The 13,939-nt window shown below is 43.1% G+C and overlaps 1 protein-coding gene across 1 annotated transcript in view; it reads left to right on the forward strand.

Annotated features, from left to right (window-relative positions):
- The window catches only part of FHDC1 (FH2 domain containing 1), a 93,723-nt gene that overhangs the window by 50,022 nt on the left and 29,762 nt on the right, over positions 1-13,939 (forward strand). Inside the window, exons 3-4 of the mRNA XM_040331917.1 lie at positions 7,067-7,128; positions 9,122-9,224. Of these exons, the coding sequence (XP_040187851.1) occupies positions 7,067-7,128; positions 9,122-9,224 (165 nt within the window). The remainder of the gene's footprint in view (positions 1-7,066; positions 7,129-9,121; positions 9,225-13,939) is intronic.

Consider the following 13,939-nt stretch of genomic DNA (forward strand, 5'->3'; position numbering starts at 1 on the left):
CCGAACGTCGGTGCGCAGTATAGAGCCGCACCGACGTTCGGCTTCTTTTGGCTACTAGTGACGCGATGGATGCGACCGTCGGAAGCCTCTCGGAAGACCCGGAAGCGACGGAGAAGATGCATCTCGAAAACGGGTAAGTACAGCTCATATTTTAAAACAACTAGCCGATTCCCCTAGACAAAACGAGCATTAATCTAAGGGGATTGTTTGAAAAAATAGATTAATGGGTGAACTCCCGCTTTAATGTTTTTTTTTTGTTTAAAGGGGTTGTAAAGCCTCAAGGATTTTCACATTAATGCATTAAGGTGAAAAGCCTTCTGTAGTGCAGCTGCCCCTCAGATCCCCCGTTTTACTTGCCTGAACTTGATTGTTCCATCGACGGGGCACAGCAGCTCCAGCCACTGTCTCGGGACCTCACTGAACAAATTGATAGCAGTGCAGCCATTGGCTCCCGCTGCTGTCAATCAAATCCAGTGACAGTCCTGCTGTCTGTGTTAATGAACGCAGCAGCAGGACTCTGAAGTGTGCCCACACAGGTGTCCCCTTGGGATGCGGCCCTCCATGGGGGCACTTGATGCAGGGAGGAGCACCGCTGCGAGATCCCAGAAGAGGAGGATTGGAGCCACTCTGTGCAAAATCCTTTCATCTTTGACACGTCACAAACTGCAGCAGTGTGTGTGTGTGTGTGGTCACTTTCTCCAGTGCTTCCTAGTCATGATGCTTCCTCTTTTTATGGATGGAACATTCACTTGTGAACTCCAGGAAACCTAATAATCTTCTTCTTCTGCACTGCAATGATTAACTGCTCATTTAGGTCTAGGGGACTTGGTAAAGCAAAGTGCTCAATGGAGTGCCATGTTATGCAGGGTGTGGGAGTGGCTGGCTTAGGCTTTCAGCAATGTGCCGAGAGGCTGAGCCAGCTGCCAGTCAGGCATGTGGGCAGGTCCCAACATTATTGTTGTTATCCCTGCAGAACCTGGACCAGCTCTGTGATGTCGGCCAACAACATTTTGCTCCATAGCTAGTGTCTTCAACTGTCCTTGATTGTGTTGCTCAGCCATTCACTGGAAGCTTTGTATTCTATGAATGAATACAAAGCCTCCTCCGATTGGCTGAGGTGGAGATTGTGAATGTCATCTGCCCGCCTCTCTGCCTCAGACAGAGGAAGCTTTCTATTTATGTATAGACTCTAATTTGTTTCTGGAGTGGGACGGAAAGTTCTTGTCCTGTCAGTACACTGTATATACATGAGGCTACATGGAGTTCATACAGCGCACTCAGCAAGCACACCTGCAATAAATAGTTTGTTTGGGTCATCTTTGGCTCCCTTTCACACTGAAACACGTTGGCGCTAAAGCGACACTTGTTTTAGTGACGCTTTAGCTCTGTTTAAGCGTAATTTTTCTGCTGCTAGTGGGGCGAATTTAACCCCAAAGAAGGGGTTTTAAAATGCCTGTCTTACGGTGCTTCCGAAGCGCTTTTCGGGCGCTTTGAAAGTGCTGCCCATTCATTTCAATGGGCAGGGCGTTTTGGGAACGATGTATACGGCGCTCCCAAACCACCCCAAAGTGTGAAAAGTCACACTGAAATTTAATAGGAGGCGATTTTCATGTGTTTTTTTAGAGCCTATTTCTAACGCTAAAATGCCTGAAAACCAGCTCCGTGTGAAAGGGCTCTTAAAGAGACTTTAAATGTGAAGTTGGGCTTTAGCATAATCATCATCTTCTTGTAGTAAGGGCCTTGACCCTTGAGGCCTAATGGTGACCTCTAGGGAGAGCTGACATCCTTCTTTGTACAGTGGGTTACTAGTCACTGGGTGTAATGCAAGATAAACTGACTGGGTGCCAGTCACTTTTTATATGCAAACAAGAGATTTATTGTCCCTTAACAAGAACTGGGGGGGAGAGGGTTAGGGCCTGAACACCCTTGGGCAGATGCAATAGCAATTGGCAGACTCTGAGACAGAATAGGCAGACCGCTATACAGGTTGAGGACCTTTAAGCTGGTTGCAGCACTGTATTTGTAGAACTGCTGTCTCCTATGGCAACTGAACTTGTAGGCTGACTTCAACACAGATCTGTACACATAGCAGACTTGTTATCCCCGTTATGGAGGACCTGGCCTCAATCTCGCTGCCTCCCGCTATAGCTTTTCTCTCTGAGCTCCCAGTCTTCTCACCGGACCTTCAGACCGCCCGCTGGAACCCCTGAGCTCTTCCACCGCTAATTTACTGTACACTCCAAGCGTCATACACGCTAACCCGCTGGGTCCCTGACTTGGCTCTCAGCTAACCTGCTGAGACATCTTCAAGCATCACCCACGCTCACCCGCTGGGTCCCTGGCTTCGCTCTTGGCTAACCCGCTGAATCATCTTCAAGCGTCACCCACGCTCACCCGCTGGGTCCCTGGCTTCGCTCTTGGCTAACCCGCTGAGACATCTTCAAGCAACACCCACGCTCACCCGCTGGGTCCCTGGCTTCGCTCTTGGCTAACCCACTGAATCATCTTCAAGTGTCACCCACGCTCACCCGCTGGGCCCCTGGCTTCGCTCTGGGCTAACCCACTGAATCCTCTTCAAGCGTCACCCACGCTCACCCGCTGGGTTCCTGACTTGAACGCTGATTGTGACAAATTGTCAGATCATGCTTCTTGGCAAAAGATAGACGTGCAATTGGTTCCCTAAGAGACTATAACAAAAGTTTAAAGTGGTTTGAGAATTCTACTTTAAGCAGGTTTAACTTTTTAGAACATTCCAGGAAAACCCAGGCTATACATTTTAAACCCTGACAATCCCTCTGAAATGAGTATATAGTAGGTAATGGTTACAGAACTATTGTAAATGACTTTAGAGAGCCGCTTGTTTGCATTGAACAATAAAAGCCATCTTTACGCAGATCATCTTCTATTACATAAAGACTTATTGAGTACGGTCTCTGGGAAAAGTCACCGCGTTCACCGGATTATCTCAACATACAAACACAATTTGATACACAATGTAATTCTTTCTTTGTCTTCATCTTATCCTTCTATTGCTGTGCTAAGAGCTGAATTTGATTGCCCAACAAAGATTCTGGGCAATGACGTTCACTTTTTAATAATGTGTATACGGGAGGCTGGGGACTTGCTGTACATGGTGTTCCTCTCCCTAGGTAGGCGTTGGAATTTTAGAGCCTGGTTTCAGGACATGGCTGTCCTCCCTTATATGTTTATTTATTGTTTATGGTGTTATCATTGGCATCCCTCAATGCCATGTGACTTGATGATGGAGTGTTAGTTTGCCCAGAGCTATCTCTGAAACATAAGTGAAAGTTATTCAGAATTATTATTTACTTTCAATACATTTTGTGTTTATTTTTTTAAATTGTTGGCTTTAGAGCTTAATGATTTAAAACATGGAAGGTGCTCCTCCTTATTCAATAGGCTTTGGATTTTTGGCTTGATTCTGTTTGACATTTTGCTTAATGTGAAAAGATCAGTGCATGACAATCAATGGTGACCCATAGCAACCAATAAGAAATGATCTTGACAATCCTAAGATGTAAGTTGATATCTAGCTGTTTGCGCTAATGATCTTTATAATGTTTATAGACTCGTGGTAAGTGTTATTGCCATGCACATTGTATACATGGCATTTTAGAAAAACATGCATCTCTGACAATGTGGCATCAAGTAGACCAGTGGTTCTCAACCCTCTCCTCAAGTAACCCCAACAGGCCATGTTTGCAGGTTTTTCTTTATCTTGCACAAGTGCTTAAAACCAGTCATTGGCTTGGTGAGTTGGACAGCTAAAGAGAAATTCCCAAAACATGGCCTGTTAGGGGTACTTGAGGACAGGGCTGAGAACCACTGAAGAAGAGGACTTGTGGTATCATAATAGCTACTTCTGTGCTTCTTGGAGGAGGGTGTACTTGCTTGCAAGACCTGTTTCTTTTTTCCTGGAAAACTTCATATATGTTCGTTCTGTGCCAGTGGGAGCAAAATCCATTGTTAACGGCTATTTTCTATCCAGGTTAAACATTATTCATTTATAAAGAGTGAATTGAGAAAATACTGCATTGTGGGCACTAGATGGAGCTGGGAATGGTAGAAAATACATACTTATACCATACCAAATCATTTAGTTGAGAGGGAATTATCGTGTGGGGTTGTTTTTTAGGGGTTGGGCTTGGCCCCTTAGTTCTAGTGAAGGGAACTCTTAAGGCGTCGGCATACCAAGACATTTTGGACAATTTCTTGCTCCTAACTTTGTGGGAACAGTTTGGGGATGGCCCCTTCCTGTTCCAACATGACTGCACGCCAGTGCACAAAGCAAGGTCCATAAAGGCATGGATGGAGGGATGAGCGAGTTTGGGGTGGAGGTACTTGACTGGCCTACACAGAGTCCTTACCTCAATCCGATAGAACACCTTTGAGATTTATTGGAGCGAAGACTGTGAGCCAGGCCTTTTTATCCACATAATTTTTATGCAACTAACAATTATTTTCATAATCGATTAGTTGGCCGATTATTGTTTCGATTAATCGAATAGCTTTAAAAAAAATTTAATTTTTACATTTTTTTGGGGCCAATTTGTTGTTGGGCAGATTAAAAAACACAAATTGCCGCAAAAACACATTGCATGCTTTTCTGCAGTTTCTCCATTGAAGTATATTGAACCAAAAAACAAAATGGCACCGTTTTGCGTTAAAAAGTCCTCGCCCTTTCCAAATACGCAGCAGCTGAAAAAAAATCATGGATATGAACGTGTCCCATAGGAAAACATGTAAATGAACTGTAGTTTGTTTCTGCAAAAAAGCACCAAAAAACAGAGGTGTGACCCCGGCCTGAGATGTTTAGTAACATAATGGGGTTAAAAATAAAAAAAAAAGTACAAAAATCAAATCGCTACTGTAAGGGGTTAATTTTTTTACTGTTGGACAGTGAAAGTAATGTTTACAGTAGCGATTTGCTTTTTTGTACTATAAAGGGCTAATTTTAGTTGTTACTGGCCGATTTAATCGATTATTAACCACTTAAGCCCCGGACCAATATGCAGCCTAAAGACCCAAGGTGTTTTTACAGTTCGGGACTGCGTCGCTTTAACAGACAATTGCGCGGTCGTGCGACGTGGCTCCCAAACAAAATTGGCGTCCTTTTTTCCCCACAAATGGAGCTTTCTTTTGGTGGTATTTGATCACATCTGCGGTTTTTAGTTTTTGCGCTATAAACAAAAATAGAGCGACAATTTTGAAAAAAAAGCAATATTTTTTACTTTTTGCTGTAATAAATATCCCCCAAAAACATATATAAAAACATTTTTTTCCCTCAGTTTAGGCCGATACGTATTCTTCTACCTATTTTTAGTAAAAAAAATCGCAATAAGCGTTTATCGATTGGTTTGCGCAAAATTTATAGTGTTTACAAAATAGGGGATAGTTTTATTGCATTTTTATTTTTTATTTTTTTTTTACTACTAATGGCGGCGATCAGCAATTTTTTTCGTGACTGCGACATTATGGCGGACACTTCGGACAATTTTGACACATTTTTGGGACCATTGTCATTTTCACAGCAAAAAATGCATTTAAATTGCATTCTTTATTGTGAAAATGACAGTTGCAGTTTGGGAGTTAACCACAGGTGGCGCTGTAGGAGTTAGGGTGCACCTAGTATGTGTTTACAACTGTTTGGGGGTGTGGCTGTAGGAATGACGTCATCGATCGTGTCTTCCCTATAAAGGGAATGACGCGATCGATGCGCCGCCATAGTGAAGGACGGGGAAGCCGTGTTTACACACGGCTCTCCCCGTTCTTCAGCTCCGGGGAGCGATCGCGACGGGGCGGCTATTAACGAATAGCCGCGCCGTGGTCCCGGATCGCTCCCCGAGCGGACCCGACCCCCGCATGTAGCGGGGGGGGGTCCCGATCGGACCCCCCACCCGCTAATAGGCGAGGACGTACGTGTACGCCCATGTGCCTGTACGTGCCATATTGTGGACGTATATGTACATGCGGGGGTCGGGAACTGGTTAAAATTGTAATCGATTAATTTCATAATCGATTAGTTGTTTCGGCCCTACTTGCCTTGCAAATGCGCTTTTAGACAAATGGTCAAACGTTCCCATAGACACACTCCTAAACCTTGTGAACAGCCTTCTCAGAAGAGTTGAAGTTGTTATAGCTGCATAGGGTGGGCCAACTCAATATTGAACTATATGGAGGTAGACTGGGATGCCATTAAAGTTCATGTAAAGGCGGGTGTCCCAATACTTTTGACAATAAACTGTATATTGGTTAATTAAAAATATAAACTTTAAGAACTTTTGGTCAGATACCATCCCACTCCACATATCCATGCTGATTTCAGATGTGTAGTACTAGTACTGAATATATTTCAGAAACCTTTTTTTGCATTTACGCTTGCTAATGACCTTTTATTATGCGGTGCTTCCTGTGCACTGTACATATATATTGGTGCTTCCTGTGCACTGTACATATTACAGCTACAGACTTGCTGTCCACTACATTAGATAAGGTCATGTTTTCAGTGGACTCTTCTTAGTCTACACACTGGAAAGTGATGACACTGCAGGAAGTAGATAATATGGGAGGGGTGCAATTTACAATGACGTGACGGCTGAAATGACCGATGGCTGCTTTTTTGATGTGCTGTGATTTGATCACTTTGAAAACAACCCCCATTCTAATTCTGTACATCGTCACTTTCTCGGAGCTCTGCCTGCTGTGACGACTGTCTGTATCCATATTGGGGATATAGATAGAATCCTCTATGGGCACTACCTACAGGCCTAGACCTAGCTTTTGCGCTTCTATTATCCTGGATAAGCACCTGACCTGTGATTAAGACTTTTCTTTGTAGTGATGCTTCGCTTTTAGAAGAATTCTGGTTTAGTATCGGTATCCGCTTACAGGATGACAAATGTCATTATTGTACCTGTCATAGATCCTACTTCACATTCATAATATCAGATTTCTGTTATACTACAAGTTTTCTTTCTCTCTTATGGATGTGGTGGTTTTTCACTTGCTGTACTTTTTTTAAATGTTCTTTTATTTCATTTTACAGGTTTCTCTTTTGGATGCAAAAAGAAGCATGAATATTGGAATATTTCTAAAGCAGTTTAAAAAGTAAGTTATAAATTTATATACAGTAAAACCTTGGTTTGAGAGTAACTTGGTTTGAGAGCGTTTTGCAAGATGAGCAAAATGTTTGAATAAATTTTGCCTTGATATGCAAGCGATGTCTTGATGTAAGAGTAGCGTCATGTCACAACTGGGTATAAAAGAGAAGAGAGGAGCCTCTAAGTGTAGTAATATGGTTACATTTAATGAAGGTGCAACATTTAGCAACTTATTGCTACACTTAGAGGTGCCTCTTTCTCTTTTATAATTTGTAAAAAAAAAAAAAAAAAGCTTTTTATATACAAGTGATTTGGATTACAAGCATGTTTCTGGAACGAATTATGCTTGTAAACCAAGATTTTACTTTATAGGGGTTGATTTACCAAAACTGGTGCAGCTGTGCATGGTAGCCAATCGGCTTCTAACTTCAGCTTGTTCAATTAAAGGGGTGTTCCAGTCATTTTTGATGTTTATTAAAAGTCAGCAGCTACAAAAAGTGTAGCTGCTGGCTTTTAATAAACATACACTCACCTGCTCCACGTTCCAGCGATGCGCCGGCCGGGGGGCTCCGCTCCTCTCGCCCCCCTCTCGGGCCTGCGTTTTCATTCTAAGTGTGGGCACCTGGCCGTGACAGCTTTCGGCTTCACGATCGGGCACCCACTGCGCATGCGGCGCTGCGCAATCTGAGTGGACAGGCGATCGCCTGGGACCTTTCACGTGTCCCAGGCGATCGCCTACAGGGAGGGGCTGGCAAAAGGCGATATGACTATTTGCCTTAGCAGCCCCTCGGCGGAAGGAGGAAGTGGGACAGGAAGTCCCACTCCCCCCAAAAAAAATTGCATGTCAAATGTGGCATGTAAGGGGGCGAGGAGTGGATTAAGCGGAAGTTCCACTTTTGGGTGGAACTCCGCTTTAAGCTTTGACAAAAAAAAAAACTAGAAGTGGATTGGTTTCTATGCAGAGCTTCACCAGATTTTGCACTCTCCACTTTTAGTAAATTGACCCCCATGGTTTCTGTAACGTTTTTTTTAAGCTTTTGGAAGTTTTCATATTTTGTCATGCAGCATTAAAGTGCAACTAAAGGCAAAACTGTGTGTGTTTTTTTTATTTATTTTTTTCATTTTTGGATAGAGTAAGATAGTGTCCCCATTGAAAGTTATTCCTGTTATGCGGTTTTCTTTCACTCCAGTGATAACCGTAAAAGGGACAAATGAACAGGATGAAATCTCCCTCCAAAGACACAGGCCATTTTGTGAATTTATACAGTACATTCTCTGGGCGAGCTAGAGATTGGGACTTCACTGCCCTTACTCTCCATCTCATCCAATCAAAGGATGCCTTGTGTTTAATACAATGCATTCTCTGATTGGGCGAGCTAGAGATTGGGACTTCACTGCCCTTCCTCTCCATCTCATCCAATCAAAGGATGCCTTGTGTTAATACAATGCATTCTCTGATTGGGCGAGCTGCAGATTGGGACTTCCCTGCCTTTCCTCTCCACCTCGTCCAATCAAAGGATGCCTTGTGTGAAAAATACAAGACTTTCTGTAAATGGCATCAGTTTAGGGCAAGTGGGTTCCTGTGGTCGCTATGCAGAAGTGAAGATGCTCCGCACAGGTCCCAAAAGAGTGTGGAGATCACGGTTAGTCGCATCGACTACTAAAGTGATTGTCACTTTCCACAGTGGTCCCAAGCATGAGATATGCATACTTACATTGTCATTTTTATGACACTCTGTCCTATTGTGGAGATTGCTCTTCTTTTCCTGTCCTGTAGACAGGAAGTGAGAGGCAATCGCCCAATGTAAGGAAAATCACTACAAGAAGTTGTCACCGGAACAAATGTCTCGATTGATTTCTCCTTTTTTCCTGGGGATGCAGTCTGTCACATCAAACTAGCTGGGGTTCTGACCTCTTGCCACTCTATCCACAAAAAAAGTCTTTACAATTGAAATAAAGTATTTTGTTCTGAATTGTGTTCTCAATGCTTCTGCTGACAGGTCCGCTGATCATATCATTGCTGATATTCGGAGGGGACAGTGTGATTTATATGACAGTGAGGCACTACAAGAACTTCTTAAGCTGTCTCCAGAGCCAGAAGAGGTAATACCATTCTCTATACTGTACATTATGCATTATTCAACATAGTAGTATTCTTGTATGCATACCTGCACATTATGGAAGACGTACCTCTTAGTTTGCCATCCTCCAGCTCTGATTGCTCCATGCTCTCCTTCCACCACTGATACTGGCTTTGACCATTGGGTGACCACTGATGATGGAACTCTTGTATGTGTGAGCTGGCGTTGCATAATCCCGACTCCTGTTCTGGACATCTTACAGAGTGTAGTATATGCTGCAAAAAGTGTACAAAAAGAAAAATCCAAGTAGAAACGTAATGAAGCTATCGACAGACAATTGGCTAATAGATTTTTTTGTTTCAGTTATTGCAGGTGTCTTTAAACTATGGTCCAAGGGCCACATATGGCCCAATAGAATTGTTAATGGGCCCTCAGCTAGGGGCAGTGGCTTATCCTCAATGTGCACAGATTGAGAATTCAGTTCAGCAGAGGCTGCCTATGGCCACCACCCCCAGTCTCCAGTAGAGGTTCTCTCTTGGTGTGTTATCATCCCCATTACTGGTTGCTAGTACCACTAGGAAGATCCTTCATCCAGACCTACTCTACCTTACAACTCCCATCATGCTCCTAGAGCCCTACAGTGGTAAGGAGCACTGTGTTCAAGACCCTGATGTAAGGGGGGCTTTGTTGGGGAGCCTAATGTAAGGGGGGAGGCTTTGTTGGGGACCCTAATGTAAGGGGTGCACTCTACAGGAGACTATGAGGTAAGGAGGGACTTATTCGTTTATAAAAACAGATTTTTCACGGCCTGTGAATATTGGTAAAACGTACAATATGGCTCTTGTACTAACAAGTTTGGAGACCCTTGAGTTAATGGATAATAGTGCATTGCTGTTTTTTTCCTCTCTGTCCCTTGAGGTGGTGACATTCTACATTAGTGCTTTAGCTGTGCAATGACTTTGCCTAAAGGTTGCTGTTCTTGGCAGTGAAGGTGTTAGTGATAAAGCCTCTGATCTCATTACTGACGTAATCCTGTTTCTTTGATAGGTGAGCCCTGTGCTGTGGCTTTGCCTTTCATTCAATGTACTTGTGACTTGTATGTAGTGTTACAGAGCTCTTTGGTAGAAGACCTGTATTATTCAGACCCTAACCCAGCACAGGTGCATTTTCAAACACTGACACCTTGCCGAAATTTTTTAATTGCCAAAACATTTTGGAGCCAAATCGTGTAACTTTTTTCACGTTTTTTTCCCCCCCAAGGTTATCTGTATGTCCCTTTTTGTTATGTGCTCATTTACTTAGTCCGAGCATCAAATAACCTGTAATCAAAATTTTAAGCTGGAAAAGGCAAATCCTGTTAGGTCACTAAATTCCAATGTTAGTGTTTCCACTTACTGCTCAACACCCTTCCTGTCTCCAACTAGATAATTCAGATGACAGTCACAGCAAAGCAATAAAATTCATAAAAATAATCCAGTGTCTGTTAACGAGGCACAATGCTATTTTTACTAGTAGAAAGCCATAAGAATGCCGGTGATATTTTGTACTATTGTCGCTCGGTGTTTATCTTGGGACTTGGGTTTTACCTCTTCTCCAGTGAGCTTCAGATACAGCAAGCAGTGTGAAGTGACATATTTAATGAACAAATGTACCAGATCTTTTGAAAGCGGGGGATATAGTGTATAATATTGTAGCTCTTGCAGATCTAAAATGCATACAACATCCCATATGACTCTATAGATCTCAAAAAGAGAATAGACTGGTTTTAAGAGATTACTTCCTACATGGTTATAAAATACTAACTTTTATCAATAACACTAGCTGAATACCCGGCGTTGCCCGGTCTTCCTATCTTAACCTTTTGGGGAGGAAAATCATAGTAATATAAATATACCCATCTTTTATATAAGGGTGTAGGTAAGGGTTAATTTAACTGTCATATATTTTTATTTGGCATATAAGTAATGTGTACCAGGTATTATTGAAATATCTCCAGGCGTACAGAAGTTATGTGGGAACATACATTTCCCATTGATTTGCATGGGACTTTAAACAAAAACCCCGACCCTCACAAATGGGGGTAGTTAAGGGATAAATTAACTATCCTATAGTTTAAGTGGACATATAAGTAACATGTGACCAAGTGTTATCGAAATATCTACAGTTATGAAGTAACATGTATTTCCCATAGAGTTGAATGGGACTTTAAAGGAAAACCCCGACCATGGCAAATGGGGGTGGGTAAGGGTTAAACCACCTATCCTATGTTTGTTGCTGACATATAAGTAACATGTGTGCCAAGTTTCATGTTAATATCTTTAGCCGTTTGGACGTGATGCTGGAACATACATACATACATACATACATACATACATACATACATACATACATACACACACACACACACACACACACACACACACACACACACACACACACACACACACACACACACACACACGTTGAGTTTTATATATATAGAGATTTAAAGGGTTGCTTTTAAATGTCCTTATTTCTTCTGAGAAATCCCCACTTCCTGTTCTTCTGTCTGTAACTCCACACAGTAATGCGAGGCTTTCTCCCTGGTGTGGAGTGTCGCGCTCGCTCCCTCCCTTGGACTACAGGAGAGTCAGGACACCCACTAACACACAGCTCTTTTCTCTATCTGCAACGTAGAGAGCGTCCTGACTCTCCTGCAGTCCAAGGGAGGGGGCGAGCACGACACTCCACACCAGGGAGAAAGCCTTGCATTACTGTGTGGAGTTAGACAGAAGAAAAGGAAGTGAGGATTTCTCAGAAGAAAGAAGGACATTTAAAAGTAAAATAGAAGGATGAGGTAAGTGAAGGAGGACTGCACTAAGGTAAAGGAAGCTATTTAGGGGGAAAAAATTACCTTTACAACCCCTTTGCGATCACACTTCTAAATGCAGTCATTATGCCTTCATCACAAATCCCTAGCCAACATTCGTTGACAATTGAGATATCACCCTAATATGACTCCAAGTCACCTTGCTATATCCAATGGTCATCTTTACATTGTCTATAACAATTGTTATAGTAGACTAGGGATCCTTATTCCTCAAATGTAGTTGGCTTTCCCAGGAGGATGATTGAGGCTAAGGCCTCCTTTACATGGTCATACTACAGTGAATTATCCGTACATGCCCATGCAGGCAGTCCCATTCATATCACAGCCACTGCTCCCAGTTTGACAGCTGTGTTAGTGCGGGTGCGTGGCCCCGGACGCAGACAGAAAACACTGTCCTCACACAGGTGTACTCTGTATCCTCACACAGGTGTACTCTGTAGTAAACCTGTGTGAACAAGATCTAAGTCTATTAAACATAAAGGCAATTACTAGAAATACATCAATTCACATCTCATAGTTGTGTGATGTCCAATGCGGAATTACTGCATTATGAATTTTAGAATAAGATACCAACTATAATTGCTAGGAATTTGCCTTTAAAAGGAAACTGGACCAACCTTCTCAAAATGGTCCTTTTGGTTTTTGGATAGACAAAAAAGAAAATGAAGTGTCTAATGCTATAACCAGCGCTTTTTTCAGCAGGGAGAAAGCGGTTCCGTCACCTCCAGCAATGAATGTAATGGCAAGGGGTGCTGGGGAGTCTTTTGATGGTGCCTGCTAAGGATGAGCTCTGGCGTGTTCGCATAGAACACGTGAAGAGCCCGGCGCTGCGCTAATAACAGCCAGGGAGACATTTCACGATCCCTGCAGCCGAGCATCGGGTCAATGTCTCCCTGGCTGTGATTAGCACAGCGCCGTGCACACTTCCTGGCGGGCTCTTCACGTGTTCTATGCAAACACGCCAGAGCTCATCCTTACTGCCTGCTAGAAGATCTATTGTCACTGGGGAGGGATCTCGTGTTGAGGGAGGGTCTATTGTTACTGGGAAGAATCTACGGTTGAGAGAGGGGTCTATTGTTATCATCTGCTGAAGGGTCTATTGCATGGGTCTTCAAACTATGGCCCTCCAGTTGTTCAGGAACTACAATTCCCATCATGCCTAGTCATGTCTGTGAATGTCAGAGTTTTACAATGCCTCATGGGATGTGTAGTTCCGCAACAGCTGGAGGGCCGTAGTTTGAGGATGGTATTGATGCTGACTGCTGGAAGATCTATTGCTCTTGGTGGGGATTCTTGTTGCTGGGGGGTATTTTGTTGTGGGAGGTCTGTTGCAGCTATAGCTATCTGTAGACATATAGTTGCTGGGAGTGCTATTGCTGCTGACAACAGGGGATCTATTTTTACTTTTTTTTCATCATTGGCAAATTCCATACAAATTGCTTGGCACCAAAAAAGGTAACTTGATTTTGTGTTCTCTAAAAGGGACGGTACTGGGAGGTAGGTAGAGGGGGAACCCAGGAATGGTGCTCAGAGGTGGGTAGGGGGCAGAGACAAGGGGTGGGAGGACCTGCGCCTACTTGAGAAAACAAGCCCTGGCTATAGCTACTATAGAAGACTCGGGAGAACGAATTGTGTCCACCTAGATGTAGCCATTTTAATAGATAAAAAATCTCTTGTGGCGATTGTATATTTCATAATGGAATACATTTCCAAGTTGCCCGGTTCTTCTAGGTAAGTAAAAGATGTACAGTCACACTGAATGGAATGAAGGCTATGATGCAGCCTGCTATATGGTGTTCTATAGGCCTATTAATTCCACTTTTTATATATATTGCTACACACTCGGGCTGCAGCATTTTCCTAAAGGT

Source organism: Rana temporaria, chromosome 1, assembly GCF_905171775.1.
Source record: "Rana temporaria chromosome 1, aRanTem1.1, whole genome shotgun sequence".
Taxonomy (NCBI): Eukaryota; Metazoa; Chordata; class Amphibia; order Anura; family Ranidae; genus Rana; species Rana temporaria.